Raw genomic sequence first — 24717 nt, 5'->3', positions numbered from 1 at the left:
ATACTCTGCAAAACCACAGTGCAGCTGCTTCAGCACATTTGTGTCATGTTCCTGAGCTATCTCAAAGGGTACCTGGATGCAGCAAAAAGTGCAGCAGCAGAATGCAGCAGCTTAACATTTCGGTGGAACAGATTTGTAGGAATATATAGGTTAGTACTTTCTCTCTTGTGTTGGATCCCAATATAATTCTAACTGCAAGTCCCCATTTTGGAAGATCTGGATTTGATAAAATGGAGTACTCCAAAGTGCCCAGAAGGTTCTTTGCATCATCCTTCTTTCCTTTGAGTTGTTTCCAGTTACTCAAATTGTGATATTTTAATGGCTTTGTCTTGCAAGCTAACTTCCAGGATATGTCTGTGAGAAGATGAACAGCTTTGGTAAAGAAAAAGCAGTCAAGTTCTTTTTAGATTAAAAAAAAAAAAATAAAATAAAATCACTCTTTTGGGGGATCAGATAGGAATGAATTGTGTTATGCATCTGCACCAACTTTTAAAAATTATGCTGAAAAAATCTATATTTGAATGTTTGTTTTATCTTTTGTTTAATTTTAGTAAGAACTAAACTCCAGATTAGTCTGTTGGCTGGCAGGAAAATTTTTTTGCCTTGGACCAAAAAAATACTCTTGTAGACATTACAGGAAGAGTCCTGGATGATGGTAGATGCATTTACTTTAACTATTAAAAAACCCCAGCCAAGCCTCCAAAACATCTGAAGCACCATACCTTTGCATAAATCCCTATCTCCTCTATTCTTCTGGAGCATCATATAGGTGATACATGTGGCATATTTAGTGCAATAATACTACTGGACTCTTAGAACCCAAAGGAGAGGGCTAGAAATACTACCTCTGTAAATATAAGTATACAAATACAATTTTAAAAAGACACATAGGTTGGAAGGGACTTGCACAGGTCATATAGTATTTCTTGAAGCAGGTCCAATTACAGCAGAGTGCTTAGGGCCTTGGCCAGTTGACTTTGAACATCACCAAGTATGAAGGTTCTGCAGCCTCTTCAGTATCTACCCCAATAGCTGATCACTCTCATGATTAAAATAAAATAGAAAAGTTTCCTTATGTCTACTTGTAGTAGACATGTTCCAACTCATCTCTTGCATCTGAGTACTGCGCACCCTCAAAAAGAGCCCATTTCTGTCTCTGAGGACAGAAATAGGATCAAACCTAACTTTTTTCATAAGGCTGAACAACCCAGCTTACTTACCTATTTCTTATATGGTTGTTCCAGCCTGTTAGCCACCCTTGTGGGCCTTGAATGTACAAAATCCAGGGTATCATTGTGTCTTACACGGAAACCAAAAGCTGAACACAGGACTCTAGATGCGGTCTTGCTAGTGCCAAACAGAGGGCAGGAACTGCAGCCCCTGCTGGTTGCACTCTTGTGAACAGAGCTCGGGATGTGATTGTTGACTGTCCTTACTGTAAGGACGCACTGCTGGCTCATGCTCATCTTACTGACCTCCAGGACACCCAGGTCTATTTTCTGTGAAACTGCTTTCTAGCCACCTAGTATCCACCCTGTTTTGCTATACAGGTGTATTCCAGTCCCCGTCCATGATGTTGCATTTTCCTGCACTGATCTTCATGAGTTTCCATTTGTATAGCTTCTCTAGACCCTGACTTCTGGTTTATTGATCATTTTCCCTCTACTTAGTATTATCCACAAACTCCCTGAGAGTGTATTTTGCCCCATCAGCCTTATTGGTTATAAAGATATTAATATATATTATATTAATATCCATTAATTGTTATCAGTACTGTTAAACAGTATTGATGGCAGTGTGAAGTTCCTAAGGAAACAGCAAAGTGTGAAACACCAGTATCTCAGCAGTTGCCTAAAAGGTGCAGTTTTAGACTTAAACTGTATTTGAAAGGCTGTGCTATGTGCCGTATAAGTTAAGTCACTGAAGTCTTCCTGAGTGGAAGTGGGGACCAGTAGTTTCTTCTCAGAAAAAAGCACCCCAAAGATGAAGGTTAGGCAAGTCATGTTTGCAAAGAACAGAACTGCATGGAAGCCAACAAGAGTCCAAAGCACATGCATGAAAACTGTGTGGAAGGCTTGTAAACCTGTGGAAGATACGCATGCTTTGCTGAAACAGTTCAGCTCCCCATGACCTGATTATTACTTCAGTCAGCTGCAGGTTGACCTAACTTGTTCTTCAGTTTTTGCCTGAGAAACCTTGTATCAGTATCTCTTAAATAGGATAAATTGGTTTAAAAACTGAGTAGATTAAACACATTCGGAATATTTTATACTGTCCCTCAGTACTAATTACTTCAGAGGGAGAATAAACTGAGGAAAAATGTAGTCATCGTATGTGCTCCAGCAAAAGTGTTATTGCCAGAAAAGCATCCTTTGGGATTTCTTTGAGGACAAAAAATCCCAAAAGGACAGTCCTAGTGACTCTGATTACAGTCATAAGATGAGTCAGTAAGCTGTAATCTGTGATATAACTGGTGCAGTAGAGGTCAAATGTGGTCACTGTCAGCTGCCTATTTTTTGTTTTATTGTTGGTTGGCCACTCTGTGGTATCAGTGGTTGCCCCTTTCTATTTGAAGTTATCAGTTAAAATTCACTGTAATTAAATGAAGGTCAATACCTCTTCGCTTGGCGATGATTCCTCACTGATTAATATTTAGATTGGGGCAGCTGAAGTCACCTTTCAAGTGAACAAATATTTGTGTTGTAAAAAACACTGTGTAGTAGGGAGCTGTCTTCAAAGTTCCTTAAGCTGCTCCCTTCCCTCGCTGTGGCTTTTCAAAAACAGAGATGGAAGATGTTGATTATGTGACGCAAAGCAAATTTACATAGATGTCTATACTGTGCTATTATGTTGCTTGAGCATCCAGCTTTATTCTGTGGATCTTGACATTTGATAGCAATGCATTCTATTTAAAATACATGTTTAACAGTTTGTTAAAAAAAATAATAGCAATATTACTGTCAGACAACAATTCTGTAGTTGTGTATCCTTCACTGAGGATACATTTTCTTCTTCCTACCCCTGGTAGTCTCTCTTTCCATGTCTCCTATGGTCTTAACCTCGCATAAAAGATCCAGTTTCTCACTTGGTATTTATCAAGTCTTAAATTCCTGTGTCTCCTGCCTGTGTTCTACTAAGAGGTAGCTGATTGCGAGTGGTATGCTTTGGTTAATCAGTCAGCTGATGAGCCAGAACAGCTCATGTCAAATTCAAATTACAGAATTTAAGTGGAACTTAGTTGGTGACCCGACCTCTGAGTGCCTGTAGTGTCCATCTGTTGTTGTGCCATCATTCTCTCCTGGTTTTAGGAACTTAATATATTGAAGATGTCTACTAAACATAGGTTTAATTAGTCAGGTTATTAAGTTAATAAGGGGAAGTTGATAGCCATAGCCAGGAGTTACCAGAGAATACCAGTAATATTTTAAACAATAAAATTGAGGGAATTTGACTAACTAGGTATATTTTTGTCAAGGTCCTTACACCTTAAAAATATATAAATTCTAATTTTGGAATTAAAAAAAATTAATCAGCTTATGGTTAAAATATATAGATGCAAGCTTATATCTCAATTTCCTGAGAAATTTAATAAACCATACAAATAGTGGACTGTAAGAGAATTTATTTTTAGAACAACTGCAACTGATGGTTGCATTAGTCCCACCTGTTCTTTAATGTTGTCACTTTTCCATAATAGCACAGGTTTTCATACATTCAGTGTAATGTTTATTTTATTTGTGCAGTTTAAGCAGTCTTTAGTGTCCTACCTAAGCTTCAAGTTCTGATTACATTTCCAAAAGATTTCTTCTTTATTTCAGCCAGGAAGTGGTTGTCTGGGCTTATTTGGTCTTCTGGTGTGGTCTTCTGCTTACATTTGCCAAGGAAAGTTGCCTTCTTGTTAGGCAGATTGCATGGGGTAACATGGCAAGGAAGAAGAATGATCAAGGAGCCAAATTTGTGGTTTCGATTAGCATTTGGTAGTTGGATTTGATCTGATTAGTGTTCAGTTGTTTATTTTTATATGGCTCCCAGATTCTTGGTCAACTGCTCGTTACAGGACAAGGTATGCCCCAATCTGTAAGCTGAAAGAAGCAATAAATGATTCCTGAACACAGAACTGGGATAACCTAGATCACTGCAAACTCTTTTTGCAGGAGAGACTGGTGCAGACTTCTCTTTCTTACCTTTCCATAAATGCCAAGGGATTTTGGACAGAAAAGTCCAAAGTTTGAAGTCTGTGCAGGGGTGAAATGAAGGCTTGCATCTCAAATTTTTGTAACTTTCCATTATTTGGCAAGAGCCTTGTTTTATCTCATTTAATGTTTTAGTCTTTTAAAATGACAAATCCAGCCCACCCTTTTCTTTTTCCAGGTCTCCTGCAAGCGCAAAATCTTTTAACGCAACTACCTCAGCAAAGCCAAGCCAACCTCCTGCAGTCTCAGCCAAGCATCACCCTTGCCTCGCAGGTCAGGCTTATTTCTACAGTTTATCAGTTGCTTTGAGGTGATTTAACTATTGCAAATGAATGGACCCTTTGTAATAGTTACTAGAGTAGGTATTACAGCTGTAATAGTGTTTGTCTTGCCAGATTGATTCAGTGTTGAACTGAAGTATCAGTGACTTTTGTTTTTTTTTCTGTTTCATTAGTGTTCACCCTAATGTGCCTCTTTTCATGCATTTAAGGTTATAAATTTTTACTTTTAGCTGAAAATTTCCATGATTGATACCTTGAGTTAACGGCTCTTGAGCATCATTTGATTTCTTGTAAGAATTTTTTGAACGATCTACAAATCTGTGAAATTCGAAAGAGGAAGGATTGGGCTACCTAAAATGCCCATAAAGAGGATTACTGACAAGTATCTTTCTAGAAATTTCAGTGGTAATCTGTCTTTATCGTAGCCCAGTTGTTTTGCTATTATTGCTAAGTCATTGCCAGTCTTACTAGTTACTTTCTGCGAAAGTGAGGAGATTGTTAAAAAGACATTAAAATATTCTGCTAGATTTTAATGTTAAAATATAAAAGCTCTATAATTAAGCTTTCAGACTGCAAGAAAAGCAATTTTAAGGTTGCATGTGTCTGCAAATTTAGTTTTGCTTCACACTGTTTTACTGTGCAGTTTAGTTATGTGACTGCATGGTGTTTTGCAAATACCATGTATGGTATTTTCCTGCCAACTTGGTTATGTGAGAATTTTTTAGTCTGTAATAAGATGCCTGAGTCTATCAACGTCTTAGAAAACTACATTTTCTATTATACTACCTATAGTATTTTTCATGCACCATGTGGAAAATGGAATTTGCATCACCTCTGTATTTCATACCTCAATTAGCATCATGACACCCTACTAAAGATTACACTTGGATTAAAAAAAAAAGCATCAAAACTGCAAAGAGAAAAAAAATTGTCTAAAGGGGGTGAAGTCAGTAAAGACATATTGCAGTAATTACCCACTATGTTTAATATGAATTAAAAAATAGTAAAAATATTTATAGTGTGACACATATATCTGCAATCTTAGAAAGATCATATATGATCATATTATTTCTCAAGAAATGGAATTATAGATCCTGACCTCCCTCTGCCATAGAATCATAGAATAGTTAGGGTTGGAAAGGACCTTAAGATCATCAAGTTCCAACCCCCCTGCCATGGGCAGGGACACCTCACTCTAAACCATATTACCCAAGGCCTCGTCCAACCTAGACTTGAACACTGCCAGGGATGCCATCATAAGGATCAGTGTAAAGACTTAGCTATATGTAGGCCATTTCTTTTAGAACAGCCATTTCTGGACCCTTGCATAGTCTGCATAGTACTGTAATACTGTGTAGACTTGAGGCTATTCTTATTTGCCCTGAAGGAGTCTGTAGTTTCAGAACTGGGCATAGCACATAAAAGCATGAAGTCACCTTTGCTTAAGAGCCACAGCTGAACTGAGCAGACTTTTACTAGAGTAAATGATTTGTCTCTGCATCTCATTTCCTCTGTGGCATGGAAGAAGGTAGAGTTATGCACTCAAAATGCATTTCTGATGTTCCTGTTGCACATAAAGCCTGAACTGTGCAATACCAGATATTATTTTGTTCACATGTGATTTCTATGATGCTAATTTTTTTTTTGCAGATTCTTATTATTGTTGCATAGCAAAATACGCTCTTCTGCCTGTGTTCAGGAATAGTGAACCTCATACGGACCTAATGGAAAACTAGACTTTTATATAGAAACAAAATGTAACCTAAAAGGACTTATTTTATGCAGATTACCTTAACTTACTTTCTTGTATCACCAGTACATTCATCCTTACTGTTGCAAATATCCACAGAAGGGTTAGAGGTAGACATAGTTTTTTCTTACTGGAAGAGATGTGTCGGTCACAAGAGATGGCATTCAGGGAAACTTGCCATCTTTGCTGCACCTTGTATGTGCTCCCTGTTCCAAGACTAAATAGGAAACTTGAATCTTTTGGGCTGATGACAATCTGCCACTTTACACAAGCAGTAAATTAAATTTTTAAATTATTAAAAGGGGATGAATGCCAAGTTCTCTGTAAACGATAGAACTACATTAAGTAAGAGCATTCAGCCTTTCTTTTGAGCAGCTTCTGCAGCAAGCAAAAGTTGTTGGTTAACTGCTGCATTGAGCATCTCTTCTTTAATTGATGCTGACAGAGCTCTTAAAAGGCTGTCGTATTATAATACAGTTTTCTGGTTTGTGATTGCTCATTCTTGAAAGGAATCTAAATAAGTTGCAGGAACTTTCAGATTGCTGGAAATGTCAAATTCATTGATCTTTCTCACAGAAATCTCTCTTTTTTTTTTTAATTGAATTTTGCTGATTGTTCTTTTAAGTCTGATTTTCATCTTTTCCTTGCTATCTTAATAGCCAGCAACCCCAACACGCACAATAGCAGCCACCCCCATTCAGCCACTTCCACAGAGCCAGTCAACACCAAAGCGAATTGACACTCCCAGCTTGGAGGAGCCCAGTGACCTTGAGGAGCTTGAGCAGTTTGCCAAGACTTTCAAACAAAGACGAATCAAACTTGGATTCACTCAGGTGAGACTGTGTAGTTTGGTCCCTGCCAGTGTGGAATCTGAGGTCTCATCTTTCAAGTCTGGAGGGAAGACTACAATTACACCTTTTCCTAGGAGAACCTTCTTAAATAGGGTTATGCTCTGGCTTTTGTGTAGCGGTTTTCTAAGAAATAAGAGAAAAAGCCATACGTCCATCTTCTTCCCTGTTGGTTTTAAAGCATAGCCATTTTCCCAGCCGGTACGTATATTTACCAGTGCCAAGTGTCATTGCATGTGCAATATTCATTCAATAGGATGCAAAATGAATGGGGCAAAGCACTTTAAAGCTGTGTTCAGAAGTACAAAGTTCCAGAAATCATACAGCACAGTTAACTGCTGTGTGTGTTTAAAAAGTGTATCACAACTGTGCAGTTGCTTGGGATGTCAGAGGGTTTTTAATTCTCAACCTCATTTTTCTATTAAACATCAATGATTTCTGTATTTAATGATTTTGCTAAGGTTCCTAAACAAAACCTGAAAGGACTGTCACCTTTAAAGTTTGCTTCTTACAGAGGTGAACTGGAGTTGCAGTTTGTTTTGGCTTGTTTAAAAGCTCAGAAATATCCAAAGAGCAGGAGAAAAGTAATCTTGAATGTCGTGAAAATGGTTGAATGAGAAGTACAGTTAAAAGTACAAAGTGAATTTATATGTCCAGTTAGTCTGTTGAAGGGAAATGCTGCTTGGATCCAGGAGTCCTTTCTTATTAATATCAAAATTTCCCTCCCCTCCTCCCCCCCCCCCCAAGTAAAATATCTGTCCAAGTAAACAGTTAATTTTGGCAGGAGTTTGTGGTAAGCATAGGCGTGTTTTTTGCTATAAGAAATAGCTTGCAAAAATCGAAGTAGGTATTTAAAAGTCTGAGCTCAGAGCAGTCAATCCGACATACGTGATTTGTTCTCCAGAATAAGTAAGTCTACTCTAGCTGAAAGTATGTGCTAAAGTCAGATTTATTTTTCTGGCAAAGTCCTAAATGTTCAAAAATTCAGGGTTCATAATGAAAGTTCCTGGTAGCATCTTAATTATAACTCAAGAACAGAATGTTCTTAGTAAAATGGAGTTGCTAGCATGTGTGCCTCCTTCCCTCCCTTCTTTCCACTAGAGGGAGGCACAGAAGTACAAGTGATGGACGTGCACAAAGGCTAGAATAGAGCGGAGCAGAATAGGGTAAAATACAGTAGTTTCCATATAGCCTGGTGGAGGAGGTTTATGTAGACCTTTAGTTATGTTTAATCTGCCTTGCTGTGAGATGATTATAAAAGCTCAACTAGACTTTTAAATTATGGGTTAACCCTACTTTATTGACCCTGTTATGAATTTTCATGGTGAGGAAAAATGAACACAAATGCTCAATCTTACATTTCAGTATTAACTTTTGAGCTTAAAAAAAAATGGAGTCTTGAGAAAGTGATAAAATTGCATTTGAGCATTCCTATCCTGCTCTGTGTATAATTAGGCAGTTCAAATAATTTCTACCTAATTGTGTAATTTGATGATAATTAGAGACCGCTATTACTTTGATCTCCTATAGGTGAATAAATGGATTGCCTTTCAGAGGATAAAAGAAATTTATTTCCAGTGGTACTGTAAGCATTCTCAGACTCATGCCATCCCTGCCTTTCAAAAATAATTGTGAGATTTAGTTTGCATTACAAACTAATAACTTACTACATTCTGTCTTGTGAACAATTTAACAGGTTTTGAATTTCTGCAGTTCTGTCTCTTATCCCACCCTGAAAAATGGGTGATGGATTTAAATCCTTTCGTTTAACTGCTTTCCATGTTTGACATAGAGACACAATGAACATACTGCACCTTAGCGTTGTTGCAGGTGTGTGACTAATTGGTCAGTACAGATTCAAGCTGTGTGAGCAAACATTTTAGACTATGTTAGTTTTGTTCCTTTAAAGGTGTTACTACCTCTGCTAGTCTGTCTGAGCTTCTTGACAAACCAGTACACACAACAGTAATGAAGCTTATAACCAGTTTCAGTTCAGTACCAAAGCTTCATTCAACCTACAGAGTAGATCAGATATGTATACAGTGCCTGCATCCTCTTTCTCATCCATCCTTTCAGTCACTCACCCCAATTTATAAAATTCTCACCCCAGGAAGTTCCTTTGCTTACAGCTTAAATGCTGCCACCTTTTGGCACTGAAAACTGTTGACAAAGAACTGGTTAACTGTCCATTTTAAATCAGACAGCAGATGTTAGCAAGAATAACATGAATACCAGAATTAAATTTAGCTGGGGGACTGGAGCACATTTCATAACTCTTTCCTGCAGAGACATAAATCAGTTTATTTCTAAAATGGTTTATGTAGCCAGGTTTTCTGCTTAGTAAACCCAGTAAAGCATTCATGTTACTTCTCTTGGAATGATTTATGAGTTTTAAAATGCATATGGGTAGAGGTGTACATGTGATTTCCCACGTGTTTCCTGTGGTTGAAGTGCATACAAACTAATTGTTCTGCTCCTCTTCTAGGAAGGAAATTGTTTTCTTTACACAACCTGCACAATTTATTAAGGTTACCAAAGGCTGTTTTCTTCCTTGCTTGTATGTGGCCACTCTGCATGCTGTTAGTATACTTGTATTGAGATGTGGTTGTGGATCTGACCTAGAAGGAAAGAAAGCAAGCTTTACACACAATCCAACTAACCCATTTGCAGTTAAACTCCATGGATTATGCTCAAGCTTTTCATTCTCTTCTAGAATTTGCATACTTTTTTTTGTGTTAAAAAAAATAAAAATCTAAATTAAACTACTTTAGACCAAATGGCATACTTAAATAATATTTTTTTTTTTCAAAGAGCAGGACCTTCCAGCTTTGAAGCAAAACAAGAAAACATGGTGGTGTTTTTAATGGCCACAATAAAGAATTGATTGATTTTTTTTTTTAAAGATTTTCTAGATGTGTGTATGTATACATTAGCAGAATGTCTGATAGCTAGCTAAACAGAGTTTTGAAGAGCAGTAACAAATTTAAAAGAGATGATCATCTGTCTGTAAATCTCCTCTATACTTTTTTTAACAGATGGTTAGTGATAATGAAGACTAAGTTAATTGTTATTTGAAATGGTTCAACTTCTTGTCTACTTTGAAATGTGTATCTGTGAGGACAAGTTTGGTTTGAACCTCAGAAGATACTAGAAGTTCAGATAAGAATATTTTTGCATCTATTTAAATGTGACGTATGTTTGCAGACATCTTTTCAGGAGTGTTTTCTACTAATTTGAGAACATTTTATTTTTCAGTGTGAAGTATGTGGATAATTAAATCTGCTCCTGAAGAGAGCTTGGCATTCACTTACTTTAAACAACTAAGAAAAAATTTACACATTAATATTCACTGGAATGTTTTACTCAGTGATAATGCTCAGAAGACAAAGCATTCGGGATTTTCTGGAAAGAGTTACATGGTTACACTGACTGAAGCTTGACATTTCTTTATGATTATTTGCTTTAACATGAATCTTGGTAGCACTGAGCAAGTTTCTGTGAAACTGAAATCCCATGCAGCAGTAGAGTCATTGAAAGAACTGAAGAATAGGACAGGATTCTTTGCTTTGGAAGTGCCTATGTTAGTGAATCCCTTTTTTCTCTTTCTTTGTCCAGGGTGATGTTGGGCTCGCTATGGGCAAACTCTATGGAAATGACTTCAGCCAAACTACCATCTCTCGCTTTGAAGCCTTGAACCTCAGCTTTAAGAACATGTGCAAGTTAAAGCCACTTCTGGAAAAGTGGCTCAATGATGCAGGTAATGAGTCTGTATTTCTTCACCAGCCTACCAAAATCAATAGGATTCTAAAAAAAAGTGAAAAACTGTTTCTTTTGTGCCCTTACGGCTTTATGAAGCCACCAATCTTTGTAATTGTCCATGGGACAAATAAAGGTATAGGAATAAGGGTTCATATTTCCCTTTTCATGTGCCTGTCCTCATCCAAAACCATTCCAATATGAACTTTAAGAACTGTGTTTTGCAGCCAGTTGAATAATTGTATGGGGTGAGGTATAATGTGTCATGGTTTTCCTTCTTCGTGTGTGTTAATGCATGTAACTTCTAATCCTCTTCCAGCTTTCTTTTCCAGGTGTGTAGCCAAGGGAGAGTTGCATGGTTTGTTGTTCAGTAGGCAGAACTTAACTGCATTCATCTCCTCCTATACCACTAAGTGTGTTCTTTTAAGCTCTCTCCAAGGGTCCATAAAAGCACCCTCTTTCTCCCCATAGAAGAGATTTTTGTGGGTTAGGTTGTGCTTTTTAATTCCAGGATTATTTTTTCATGGGATATAAGTTATTAATGATGCCATTGTTGGCAGTGTTCTTATGTTTTCTTTTTTTTTTTTTTTATTTCCACCAGCAAAAGGAGCTGGACGGTGGTGCTAGGTGTTAGGATAGAAAGTGTTTAAAAGTGCTGTCATTTTTTCTTCCAAGTATGTATAGTATAAGACTTATGGATCTGCTAAACAGATGGCACAGATGGTGTGTGCCCTTCTATTTTTACCAGAGTGAAGAGAGCTTTATGCTGGTGCCTTCAGTATTCTCTGTAATTTTGAAAGTAATTGCATGCAGTGTTGAGAATTTGTCCTGCATTGAAACAAGGAAGAGTCATTCTGTTTTGCTAGCAGGGATTACCTTTAGGTAATCTAGATCTGTGATAGAAAACATGAAGAATTTCACATGTGCTCTAGTCCACAGGCCAGTAGTCCCAAAACCTTCCAGCAACTCTGGATGAGTTGTGATTTTCCTGCTAGAAGAAATATTTGGATCTGTAAATTCAAGTTAAGGACTGTAAATAGTATCAGGGTCCTTCACAGGCTGGAAGCTGGGAGCCATTGTCTTTGGCACTGATTCATTTTCATGAAAATCTTTGGGAAAAACATTAAGATGACTTTAAAGTCTACTTTTAGGTAAAAATAGGCTGGAAAAGCATACTTTGAACTTTCCTATTACATTACATTGGAATTTATTGTTCCAGAACTTTGTTGTGTGGGATTTTCAGTGTGGAGAGAGCTTTCAGCATGCTTATGGATACCATTACTGAAAAAAAAAGAATAATCTAGAAAGTAATGAGAGGAATGTACTTGCCCATTTGACCTTACAGGAATGGTCTTAGCAGTGTGAACTTTGACACATGCTTAGCACCCACAAATGCCAGTGCAGTGAGGGATCTCCAGTCATAATTAATAATTTTGTACCTACCTCTTGGTTATTTTGCACTGACTTCTACAAAGTAGGGTCACATGTGTCCTCTCTTTGGTCTTCTATGGAGTCAGGGGTTGAGAGCTAGAGACCTAGTGTAGCTGAGGGGACCTGCTATCTATGTAGGCTGTTTGGTAGAATTGCACAGCACTGAGTATTTGCTAAGATCCCCAGAGAGAAGAGGTTGCTCACTGTGAAGCTGGCTATGAATTTCCTCTTCCTGTAGCATATTGCAGAGTGGGTAGAAGAAACTTCAGGCTGCTCAGACTTTTTTGTAATTGCCTGTAACTTACTTCTGTGGCTCATGGGTATCAGTTTCTGCTTTTTTTCTTTAAACTATGGCTTACAGTGAATGAGTTTAGGGTGAGATAAGAGAGGCAAACTTTGCATAGGTATTACGAAAGGTATGCCGATAGCATACAGGAGCAGAGCGTGCCCTCTGGGCTTACTTGTAGCTTTTAAGTATGTGTTGTAATTTCTAAGTAGGAGGATTAATGCACGTGATCTTCAGAAATTTCTATATATCTGAAATAGGTATGGAATGGGTTTTAACACACCTTGCACAGGTGAAGAACATTCGTATTAGACTGCACTGCATAAAATAAAATCTCGTGATTTATGTTACTTTCTTTTTTCAGAAAACCTCTCATCTGATTCAACTCTCTCCAGCCCAAGTGCCCTGAATTCTCCAGGGCTGGGGAGTGAAGGCTTGAACCGTAGGAGGAAGAAACGCACCAGCATAGAGACCAACATACGTGTGGCCTTAGAGAAAAGTTTCCTGGAGGTCAGTGATCCTGTTGCACTGCCCAGCCTATATAGAAATGAAGAAACTTTGCTTAACAATCATATCTATTAGAGTGAACCCATTACTGTGCTTATTTAGAAAAGTGCTTGTACTAAGCAAGGTGGACACAGAGGATGTGCCGAGAAGCATGCATCAGTGCCTAATTCATTAAAAAAAGAAAAAAAAAAAGAACCAACCAGAAGAACACAGAACTTCTCAAAATGCCTCATTAGTTTTTGCAGTTTGCTGACTTTGTGATTTCAGATTCCAAGGTTCTGAGCCATAGAGCTAAGATTGATAGTCAGCACATCAAAAAGAAGAAAAAAAGATTACCCTTTCTGGGGATGGATAAATGGGGTGACAGTCCCAGCCTACATAATGTGAGGTTTTTAGCTGGCCGTAGGTTACTCATTTGGCACTTTGTGTAGCTATATGGACAGATAACCTGTGTAAGTAGCCCATTCAATCTACCTGTCTTTCATTATAGGTCTAGATAAACTGGGGTTCATTTGGCTATTGCTATAGGCAATCTTTTGTATTTCATTTTGAGAGATGCTGACGGATTTCCTTATCATGGTCTAGAATTCCTTGAAGGATTAGTTCACAGGTCAGATCCCTTCTTTCAAAAAGCAGCATGTGAGCTTAGTCTTCATCACCCATCTCTGAGGGACACAGCTGCCCATTGGTAGAAATGTTCCTGTAACTAAGAATATTGAGGGCAGAAGTATCTATTATTATCCATCTCTACCGTACCACTGATCAGATTCAGGGTATAACTGACCAGTCTGTATTTCTGCCTAGTGAAGAAGTAGCTATTTAATGTAAAACTTCAGAATATAATTTCACAGCTTTTCAAATGCTGTTCTCTTTTCTCAGAACCAAAAGCCTACCTCGGATGAGATCACCATGATAGCTGACCAGCTAAACATGGAGAAGGAGGTGATCCGCGTTTGGTTCTGTAACCGGCGCCAGAAGGAGAAAAGGATCAACCCACCCAGCAGTGGTGGAACCAGCAGCTCACCCATCAAAGCAATTTTCCCTTGCCCAACCTCACTGGTAAGAATCAAGAAACTGTGCTGACAAAGATCACTGGAAGAGATAGTTCTACTGTGGTCACTGTGGGAATTGCACATACTATTGCCTTCTATGTACACCAGACTTGTTCTCACAAATGTATATTTTACTAGCATTTTAAGCATCCTACTTGCTTACTGAGAGAGATAATGCTTACAAATCAGGCAGTAGTTCAGCCTTCGGTTTGGGTGTTTAATTTAGTCAGCTTGTGACTAAGTATTCTGAGTAGCAAATTTGCATTTGGGGTTATTGTTTTGAACATATACAAGATAGGAACTCCAGTTTGTATTCAGACTTCTTCTCTTGCCCAAACATCTTTTGTAAAATAGTAGTAATAAAGAAATGCTCAACAGCTCTACCCCTTCCTTCGTATTTTGGCTGCTCTGGTAAGTAGATGAGCAGCAGTAAAACATGTTATTTGGAGACTTAAGTCACACAAATCCAATGATACTGTTGTCACTTTTAGTCAGGAATGATTTGTATAAAAAAAGACATGGAACAAAGGAACAATTTAGCTAATCATAGAATAGTTAGGGTTGGAAAGGACCTTAAGATCATCTAGTTCCAACCCCCCTGCCATGGGCAGGGACACCTCCCACTAAACCATGTCACCCAAGGCTCTGTCCAACCTGCCCTTGAACACCGCCAGGGATGGAGCATTGACAACTTCCATGGGCAACCCATTCCAGTGCCTCACCACCCTAACAGTAAAGAATTTCTTCCTTATATCCAACCTAAATTTCCCCTGTTTAAGTTTTAACCCATTACCCCTTGTCTTGTCACTACAGTCCCTAATGAATAGTCCATCCACAGCATCCCTGTAGTCTCCCTTCAGATACTGGAAGGCTGCTATGAGGTCTCCATGCAGCCTTCTCCAAGCTGAACAGCCCCGATTTTCTCAGCCTAGCCGCGACTTTCTCAGCCTAAAATACGTAATTTATTTCCCACACTTGTATTTGCCTCAGGTAAACACAAACTTTGTGAAAATAAGAGTAACAAAATACATGCATCAAGGTTCCTTCACCTCCTTTGCTACCAATGTCCATGGAAGTCTGTTTTCATAAATGGCAACAGTAGTTATTAGATTTCATAGTAGCCATGCTAACAGGTATGTGCTGGATTTTATGTAGCCTGTAGCTGTCCTTTCGTATTATTTATTCCACCCTCATCACCATAGTAGCTAATATCTTCCAGTACTTCATTAAATCATTAATTTTGGTGATGTGTCATTCTTTCCCTTCATCCTTGTCTCAGGATGTGTGCATGCAAACTTTTGTTTCAGGGGAAGGGATATGTTAAATGTACTTAGCCTTTTTATTTATCTTACTTTTTTTCCAGTGGGAAAGCAAGGTTGCATGCCTTGCTACCAAAGCAGAACATAGTGAGATTTATGATAGTCTGGTTTAGTAAGCATGCACATTTAAGGAGACTACAACTTAAGTAAGCTTTGCTACATAAATTTCCCTTTTATTAGAAACTGCTATTGTATGCAAGATATTGAGGTGTTGACCACAGTTTCCTTTTTTTTAGTGATGTTTCACTAAGCATTTTCACTTACTGTAAGCTTCTCTTAAGACACTGCTACCACTCAAATGGATGTTCTCATCCTGCTGCCCCCAGCCTTCACTGGCTATGTGCTTTGTTGATTCCTGGTGTCAGCTCTGGAGGTCATGTGTCTGTAGGATGATTGAGCTCAGTTTACTAGATTGACTGCAGATAACCATGTGTTGAATTTTCAGTATGGCTATAACCAGTCTGACTTGTAGCTTGGCTGCACCAGTGCTAGGGCTCTGAAGCAGGATTGGAGGGGAGCGCACCTTTTGATGGCAGCTTACTTTTGCATTGGCTGAAATCAGTCACTGCAACCATGGGATTAGTGGCATAAATACCAGGTCATTCGCTGCCCTGAAATACAGATTGTGACCTTGGCCTTAACTGTTCAGTGGGCTGAACACATTGCTAAGGCACATGAAAAACAAGGTAGTTGATGACAGCCAGCATGGCTTCACAAAGGGGAAATCCTGCCTGACCAATTTGGTGGCCTTCTATGATGGGGCTTTCTCTCATTGATATATAACAGCCTTCAAATATTGCTGCTTGACACCATTTTGTGTCCATAAGAAGTACTTTCTCACCTTTTATTTTGTTTTTCGTCATAAGCTAGTTTCTCCAGCTTTAAATCTTTTGTGGGTTTTTTTTTTTATTTGTTTGGTAGGTTGTTTGTTTTTTTTAATCTCTAATGTCTTCAGTTTATTGTAGATTTCTTGTAATCTGTCCAGAAGTAAAGTCCACTAATGTCATTTGAACGTTTTAACATTCAGAGATCTTTCCTCTGGTACAAGGAAACTTATCAAAGTAGAGCTTATAGTTTGGTTGAGTAAAAGTGAGATATTATTCTGCTTACCCATGTGAAAACATGACCCTAAATACCTTTGTTAACACTGGGGCATTTAAATAATTTTATCAGAGAAAGGGGTTTGGAGCTGTAAGGATGTTTAAACAAAGATAAAACCCATGCAGAAATAATACGTTTTGTATTTCTAGGAGAGTGACTCTATTGTTTTAATAGTGCTGTCTTTGAGGGAGGGCAGAATGAGAGGGAGGGCTAACTTGCAGTCCTCAGGCAGCCTAGATATAAAGGATGTATCTCCCTTCAAATACTGAATGATTAAGAGTAAAGATAGTGCTGGTAATTATAGAAGGTACTATGGTTGGTCCACTGAATGATAAAGTAATGGGATGCAGTGTTTCCCCTGATAGTTTTCCTTGACAACTTCCTTTGGTAAGGATGGGTAAAAAAGAATTCTAGTAGTGAACTCTTTTTGTCTTTTTTATGGTTGAGCAGTTGTATTCTTCTTCGACCTCCAGGTGGCAACCACACCAAGCCTTGTGACTAGCAGTGCAGCTACAACCCTGACTGTCAATCCTGTGCTCCCTCTGACCAGTCCTGCTGTAACTAGCCTTTCAGTCACAGGTAAGGGCTGATCTCGTCCCCCCATTAACCTCTACCATTTTTACCTTTCAGACTCTTCAGAAGTTCATTCAGTATTAGTCACTGGTATCCCAGGACACTTGTGATCATTTAGTTGACTTTTCTGAGAATAAAATCAAAGGTGATGCTGAAATGACATCTATATTCCGTTGTGAGCATCTAGAGCTCCCCAGCCTTTTGCTGGGGAAGCGTCATTTCGCTGTAGTCTCAGCTTCTCATTTGGACTCTTGGTTCTTCTTGGTCCTACAGAAATATGTTTGTCTCCCTTTCAGTTGGATGTGCAGTTCAGTTCAGGTGGGTTGTAGCTTCTGTTCAGTCATACTGTTTTCCATACTGATCTAACCAGAATCAATCTTCTAGGGACATCAGAAACCACCTCCAACAACACAGCAACAGTGATTTCAACAGCACCTCCAGCTTCTTCAGCAGTGACATCACCTTCCCTGAGTCCTTCCCCTTCTGCCTCAGCCTCTGCTTCAGAGGCATCCAGTGCCAGTGAGACGAGCACAACACAGACAACCTCCACTCCCTTGTCCTCCCCTCTTGGGACCAGCCAGGTGATGGTAACGGCATCAGGGTTGCAAACAGCAGCAGCAGCTGCACTACAAGGAGCTGCACAGTTGCCTACAAATGCAAGTCTTGCTGCCATGGCTGCTGCAGCAGGCCTAAACCCAGGCTTGATGGCATCCTCACAGTTTGCAGCTGGGTAAGGATGAATTTTTCACACTCTTTTAGATGAGATGACAAAAGAGGGATAAATTGCTTTTATGTATCACTATTTCCTGGTAGCTCACTTGGTGATTCTAGTGTCATTTATCTCAGATTCTGAAGGTTTACTTACAATCATTGGCCATTCCCATCAATGTACACAAATACTGTTTTCATTTTATAGGTGGAAAAGCTGTGTTGCAGCAATGTTGTTATTTGATAAGTCATCCATCCCACTGCAGAGCTTAAGAGATGCAACTTACCACTGAGTCATAGATTCTGTTCTACTAATTGTAAAGTGGAGAGCTAGTCTAGGCCCACTTCCCACGTCTGTGCTCATTTCTTTGTTGTGAGCAAGAAGCTGTAAAAAACGCATGATGCTGTGTTGTTGGAAGTTTTAGTTTTAAAAATGTTGCTCTGAGAGGTGATTCTGTTTCTTTAATTCCTTTTGATTTACATCTTTCTTACCTGAATTTAGGAGATGACGATAGCTCTCTATTGAGTGGCAGATTCCCCAAAATATGAGAATGTTTTTTACAGCAACAGTCAATACAAGTCTTGTATTTGCAGTGCCTGTGCTTAAGGCATGTCACTAACCACACATCTGAAAGGTACCATCTACTCAAGGCATCATGAATAAAAAAGTAAAATGAACTGAAGTTAGCCCTTTATCGCTGTCCCTCCTCCCTCCCCTTTTCTTCCTTTTTTTTTTCTTAAGGAAAGACAATGGTGTACTTCTGAAAAGTGACAGCCTTTCCTTAAAAGTAACACTCCTTTCTTTTGTCTTTGTTTCTCCATCAATTTTGCTTCTTGTAGAGGTGCCTTACTCAGTCTCAATCCAGGGACATTAGGTGGTGCTCTCAGCCCGGCCCTGATGAGCAACAGTACACTGGCAACTATTCAAGGTCAGTAGTGTTCCTTTTAATGCATCTCTGTCATCCAATTTCAGTTTACGAGCTTTGTTTTTTCCAATCAGAAAAGAACACTGACTCCTCAGCAGTGGACATGAATGTTTTAGGAATAAAGGTTTTACAAAATTCAAATGTGCAAATATATTTTATGCATCACAGAGATAAGAGCAGGTACAGCTTCATAGTGGGGATTAAAACTGTGTGTGATCTTGTAGTGATTTACACAAGGCATTTTAAGATACTGAATGTGATGTGGAATTAATTTTGTTATTTTTCTCTCTTTGGCATGTATTTACAGTAGGTTAGAGATTTGCTTTTTATAGGTCTTACAGCATAAGCTTGAGAAGACTTGTGTTGAGGTCTGTTAGGAGGGCAGTTCTGAGCAAGATTTGACCTTGAATTCTTGTCCTCATTTGTATTTAAAAAGAACCCACAACAAACAACCTAATTCCTAAAGTCCTTATGTATAACTTTAAATCCATAAATTCTCATTAAGAAGAATAAAGATCTACTTTGGAAGTGCCACACAGCAAGAGTTGTTCTCAGTTCATGGTCTGTGATCTGTAAAACATGGATAGTGCAAGTACTTAAAGTTAGGTAACCTACATCAAATAACATCTAAACCAGCTTATCAAATCTTGTTTCCAGAGGACAAGAACGAACCATTTTGTAGTGTCACAGGTAGATTTAGGAGATCATAATCTAAGACAAACTGAACCCTGTAGACCTGTGAAAGTAAGTTGTAAGAGAGGTTGTATATTGACATTTAAAATGTTATATTCAGGGTTACATGACCTTCTTCATCTTGTGATAGCTGTCATTCCATTGTGAACACTAACCTCAATGCTTTCCAATACAGGTTGCCTGAATGTACAGTTTTTCCATGGCAGGAAATGGAGCACTATTGCACTTAAAGATCTGAAGAAACACATGATGGAATTAGCTTAGGAGCAGATGGCAAAAGCATTTTAGAATCTGCAAGGTCTTGTCCACTCTTCTTAAAGAGATGTTTTTTAAAACCCAGCCTACAATGAGATGACTGTCATTAGGGTTGTAGAGAGCACGCATATCAGAGAAAGGAAAATGCAGAGACCAGTTACTTTTTAGGCACTTTTTATACACATTTTGCATTTTTGCTTACTGTTCATTTTCCCTTTTCTAGCTCTTGCATCTGGTGGCTCTCTTCCAATAACATCACTGGATGCAACTGGAAACTTGGTGTTTGCCAATGCTGGAGGTACTCCTAACATCGTAACTGCCCCTCTATTCCTGAACCCTCAGAACCTTTCTCTGCTCACCAGCAATCCAGTTAGCTTGGTCTCTGCAGCTGCAGCCTCCACAGGGGCCTCTGGACCAGTCGCCAGCCTTCACGCCACCTCCACCTCAGCGGAGTCCATCCAGAACTCTCTCCTCACGGTGGCCTCTGCGAGTGGGGCCACATCCACCACCACTACTGCCTCCAAGGCACAGTGAGCCAGGCCGAGCTGTGCTGCCAGCATCCTGTTTCACTGTGAGGTGTGATTGGCTGCCAGCAGGATTTATAAACTGAAAATGTGATGAGCATCCTCTCACCGTGTTGCTGGGGACAAGGGAGAGAAAGAAAAGATACAAAAACCAAAAGCAAAACAGGAAGGATTTAAAGCTGAGACAGACATTTGCCTAATTTTATAATAAACACTGTCTTTTCAGGATCGCTTCATGGATGGGAGAACTTTCTAACCAAAAATGTAAGAAAAAAAACCACAAAAAAAATCCCCCAAACCCCCCAAAAAAGCAAAAAAAAAAAAAAAAAAACAAACAAACCAACACCCCAGAAAACCACCCCAAATCAAAAAACAAACAAAAAAACACAAAAAAAGTGAAAGGACTACTTATCATTTCCAGCAGTCACAATGATAAGTTAAGGTGGGTTATCAACTCAAACATAGGAAGGGGATTTCCTGCTTCTTTTTGGTCTAAATATCTTTCTTTTTTAATTATCATTTTATAGGTCTGTTGTACAGGCCGTTATGTCATACAAGGTGTTTATAATCGTATCAATTGTGTTGGGGGTTCCTTTCTTAACTGGTACAATTTAGGCAGGCCTGTATTACTGGTGTATCTCTATTATTATTATTATTATTATTATTATGATTATTTTTATATATATAGTTTGGACACGTTTGTCTTTTACTCCTGGATTATATTCAGTGAGCTCCCACACCACAGGGGGAGGGTGGGAGGGTGGAGAGGAAGAATGGAGCACAAATAGACTTTCTGTCTTCATCTTCTGGGAACGTTCTGAACAGTTTCCTCATCTCTGAATTTATCTAATTGTTACTTGTAGGGGTCAGAAAAAATTTCTGTTCATTACTGTTGCAGGAAGCTCGGTGTGGCAGTAGAGCTCATTGTGTGCAAACTTCCAGCCTTGTCTATGCTTTTTAAGCAAAGGTAGGAATTGGTTCTGAACTGCTGTTCTCTTTCCCTCAAATACTTCGAAAAAAATGGCCAAATTCTGCACTTAGCTTTGTGTGCATGGGTCCTTTTTATGCCAGAGCATAGGATTTGACCTCCCAAGTCTAGATTGTGTGACATACTGATGGCTCTTCTCTTCTGCTGATTTGATTTTGCTGTTAAGAGCATACACAAATATTTAAAAGCCATTACCCAAACTAATTGGCAGCATGTAAAGCAGCATTTACAGTCCTAGACTCCCTCTAGCTGAATTGGTACAGGACTTTAAGAGGTCAGGTACTCTCTATTCATAGCAATATTCCTTTTCTGTTAATTCTGATGCTTCCAACATTGCATTTAGAAAAAATTTTCTAGTAAAAAAAGTGCTCTGGCTACAAAACACAACAATATGAGAACAGAAGTTACCATCATTGATGTCAACACAATCAAACTGACTCTGGGGCTTTGCACATACCTGGGTGATCTCGTATAGTGTCTGAGCTGTGATGCTGCTGGTAATGTAAAAATGGTGGTAAGCATCTCTGACCAGAGCCTCAGGGTTTGCCTGCCACTGTAACTGTCTTTTCAAGGTTGATTCTGACCCACATGGCAAGTGGTATTTACACAGATGAAGAGTAATGAACTGTACTCAAGTTAGATCTGTATATTCTTAAATATACAATCTAGTATCTGAACCAAAAAAAAAAAAAAAATTGTTAAAGAGAAGACTGGATCACTGCAATGCAGTTCACTTTGAACTTTCTGTTCCTGATGGATTTAAGGTTTATGATTTAGAGGTTTATGCCATGTGTATAAAACTAAACTACTTTTAGCTAGCTAGGGTATTAGAAGAGTCCCTTTCCCCCACCCTCTCTTCTTTTGTCACCAGAGTGTCCTAAAATAATGAGCAGATGCAGCAGTGTTCATTTTGTTGATGATTCAGGGGGATCCTGGAGCTACTCATCCAAGATCCAGAAGTGAGCAACTTTAAACTTCACATATGCTTTGGTTTGTGACCTGAGCATGTGAGATTTGTGTTTGCACTCAAGTGGCAGAACCCCTTACCTTCTCCCCCCCCGCCATGGTTTTGCTCTGTTCATATCTAACTCTCCATGTTCCTGTTTTACTGAATATTTAAGCCAGTTATCCCTAAAACTTCAAAACTAGTGAACTGCAAGCAGGGAAGCTAACAAATGTCCGTCCACCGTTTCTAATGTGTTTTTGATTATTTTTATGTTTTATTTTTTTTAAACTAAGCTTGAACCAAAGTCAATTTCTAGCAAGCTGCTGTACTAATGGACTAGTTTGTATAAGTGCAGTTCAGATGCAGAGAGGCGATAGATGCTACTGACAATTTCTTTTTCATTTGTCTCTTGTGTTTATTAATTTTATAAAAAAGTTGCTGCTTGTTTTTAATATTTTTTTTTGGTTGGTTGGTAATTTCTGTTATCCTTGGGACAGACTCTTAACTGGATTTTAATTTGTTTTCTTTTGTTTGATGTGTAAATAGAATGGTAATGTCAGGGGATTGTTAATCCAACAGGTCCCACCCTCATCCCACCAGTATGGATAAATCTAAGTATTTTTGTTTTATGACTTCAGGCTGTGCAGGAGACTTTTAGGGCTAGGAATAATCCTGAGAAATGGAAATGGCCCAGAGTAATAAATAGCAAGCTTCAGGGAGGTAAGGAAGAAGTGGAAGAGTTGATGCTGGTGCCAGCTATGTTGGTCTGAAGGCATGGACCACAGTTTCTACCAAAGACATGCAAGTCCTTGGGACTTGAGTTCAGTAAGAGGATGGAGAAATGTTCATTCCTGACTGAAAGTTCCCGCTTTCATGCCTGTACAATAATGCCATTTATCAGGAAATGTTTTTTGTTGCAGGGGGGATACTACTGGTCCCTAAGGGTTTTGTGGTGGGGTGGGGGGCATGATGCTTGGGTATATGTAGGAAACACAAAGAAAGGTGGGCCTTAAATCAGTGGAAAATCCTCTCCACAGTTCAGAGAGACTGTGCCGTTAGTTGTCTGAATGAGTTTTCATGTCCCATTCTTGCTGATTTGTGACTGGGAGAGGGTCTTGTTGAGTACATATCTGGAACACTAATGCAGCTTGGATGGTTTATTTATTAAAAAAATCTGCTTTTTTTCCCTGACTACCTTTGCATTGGTCACATGGCTTTGGTGTGAGCACCTTATATTCCCTTACCCTCCTCCTCTCTGCCCTGTCAACCTGTCTGGGGCCCAGATTCCAGGGTATTTCTTAGCAAGTTTTTTTCTGAGAGGAGCTGGAAGCTCAGAGTAACCACATGTCCAGGAAGTGTTTGATATTGCTTGCAGAAGCTGACATAATACCCAGACAGCACGTATTTTGTGGTGTCTGTTACCAGTGTCCTCTGATTCATTGTCCTAAAACATCCCAATGATTGACTCCTGGAGCCTGCTTTTCATTCCTAGCAGTGTTTTGTGTCATGGATGTTGGCTGCCTCCAGTGTGTAGGTTAAATCAGATTGTCAGTGGATGTACATCTGCCTAGGTAGAGCACATATGCTCGTTCAGAGCATGAAAGGAATATGAGATCATGCACTAGAATTTAACAGAAGGGGGGGATGTTAAATCGTAATCACGCTGATATTGATGTATCTGAAAAGAGACAATAACAATTGCATATAGACCTAGTAAATACGATCAAAAGGAATTTCATAGCATGTTAGAAAAGGATAATAGCATCTCTTTTTCAGAGTTCCATGTCTCCATATTTAAAGATGTATGGATTGCTTTTTATAGCTGAAAGCATAAAGAGAAGGTGAAGAACTGTGTATAGCCAAGGACAGTTAGCTCAAAAAATGAGAGATTTACAGGGACACAAATAATGATATGCCCTGAAGGTCAAGAACAATTTAGGAAATGGCTTCAGGGTGAGGTTGTTGTAGGCTGGTGATGCTATTCTACCTGGTGTTAAGAAAATGTATTCTGGTTTGGCTTTAGCAAACTTTTGCTACTTGATCTCCTCAGAACACACTCTCTGTAGTCACTGTAGAATGATTCATGATGAGCTCATAGAAAGTGCACACAGATACAGCTGCTTACAAGAGTCACAACATCTGTCTATTTAATCTCCTTAAGAGGATTTATTTTGTTTCTGAGTTAGGGTGCAGTGTTAGTATAAGCACATTTTTATAATTTTCCTCTGAGATGGTGCCTATGTGCATGCACTCAGTTGTTAGGGAGGTACCATGCTTCTTAGATGCACAAGTACCTCATTTATAAGAGTACTTTTTCCCCAGCCTGTAGGCTAACTTGTGAGCAACTTACAATGACACATCATTGCCCCTTCTCAAGATCCTCTGCTTCAGTAAATAGTTACTGAAACACAAGTGAAATTGGATTGAAAAGGACATTTTACCATGAATGGGAAATCTGTGTTTGGCTGAACCAGCAAGGAGAACATGCTCAGAAGTTAGTCAGATCTTCATGTAGGAACTTGCTGCTGCTGTTGCTCAATACTTTGGTTTGAGTGCTAGTGAGGTTATCTTGTAAGAGAA

At 38.9% G+C, this 24717-nt stretch overlaps 1 protein-coding gene across 7 annotated transcripts in view; it reads left to right on the top strand.

Annotated features, from left to right (window-relative positions):
- POU2F1 (POU class 2 homeobox 1) overlaps positions 1–20548 on the top strand; it is a 113944-nt gene extending 93396 nt beyond the window's left edge. For all 7 annotated transcript variants that reach the window (XM_061368777.1, XM_061368776.1, XM_061368771.1 and 4 more), the window contains 9 exons: positions 4372–4466; positions 6884–7057; positions 10688–10829; positions 12910–13055; positions 13932–14111; positions 16998–17103; positions 17482–17827; positions 18646–18734; positions 19903–20548. In XM_061368777.1, the coding sequence (XP_061224761.1) occupies positions 4372–4466; positions 6884–7057; positions 10688–10829; positions 12910–13055; positions 13932–14111; positions 16998–17103; positions 17482–17827; positions 18646–18734; positions 19903–20213 (1589 nt within the window). In that variant the 3' untranslated portion in view covers positions 20214–20548. The remainder of the gene's footprint in view (positions 1–4371; positions 4467–6883; positions 7058–10687; positions 10830–12909; positions 13056–13931; positions 14112–16997; positions 17104–17481; positions 17828–18645; positions 18735–19902) is intronic.
- The last annotated feature ends 4169 nt before the right edge of the window (positions 20549–24717 follow it).

This window comes from Neopsephotus bourkii, unplaced genomic scaffold (genome assembly GCF_033783945.1).
Source record: "Neopsephotus bourkii isolate Nb327-2 ecotype Australia unplaced genomic scaffold, CSIRO-AGI_Nbou_v1 NB_1446, whole genome shotgun sequence".
NCBI lineage: Eukaryota > Metazoa > Chordata > Aves > Psittaciformes > Psittacidae > Neopsephotus > Neopsephotus bourkii.
This window is presented reverse-complemented; position numbering and strand designations above follow the sequence as displayed.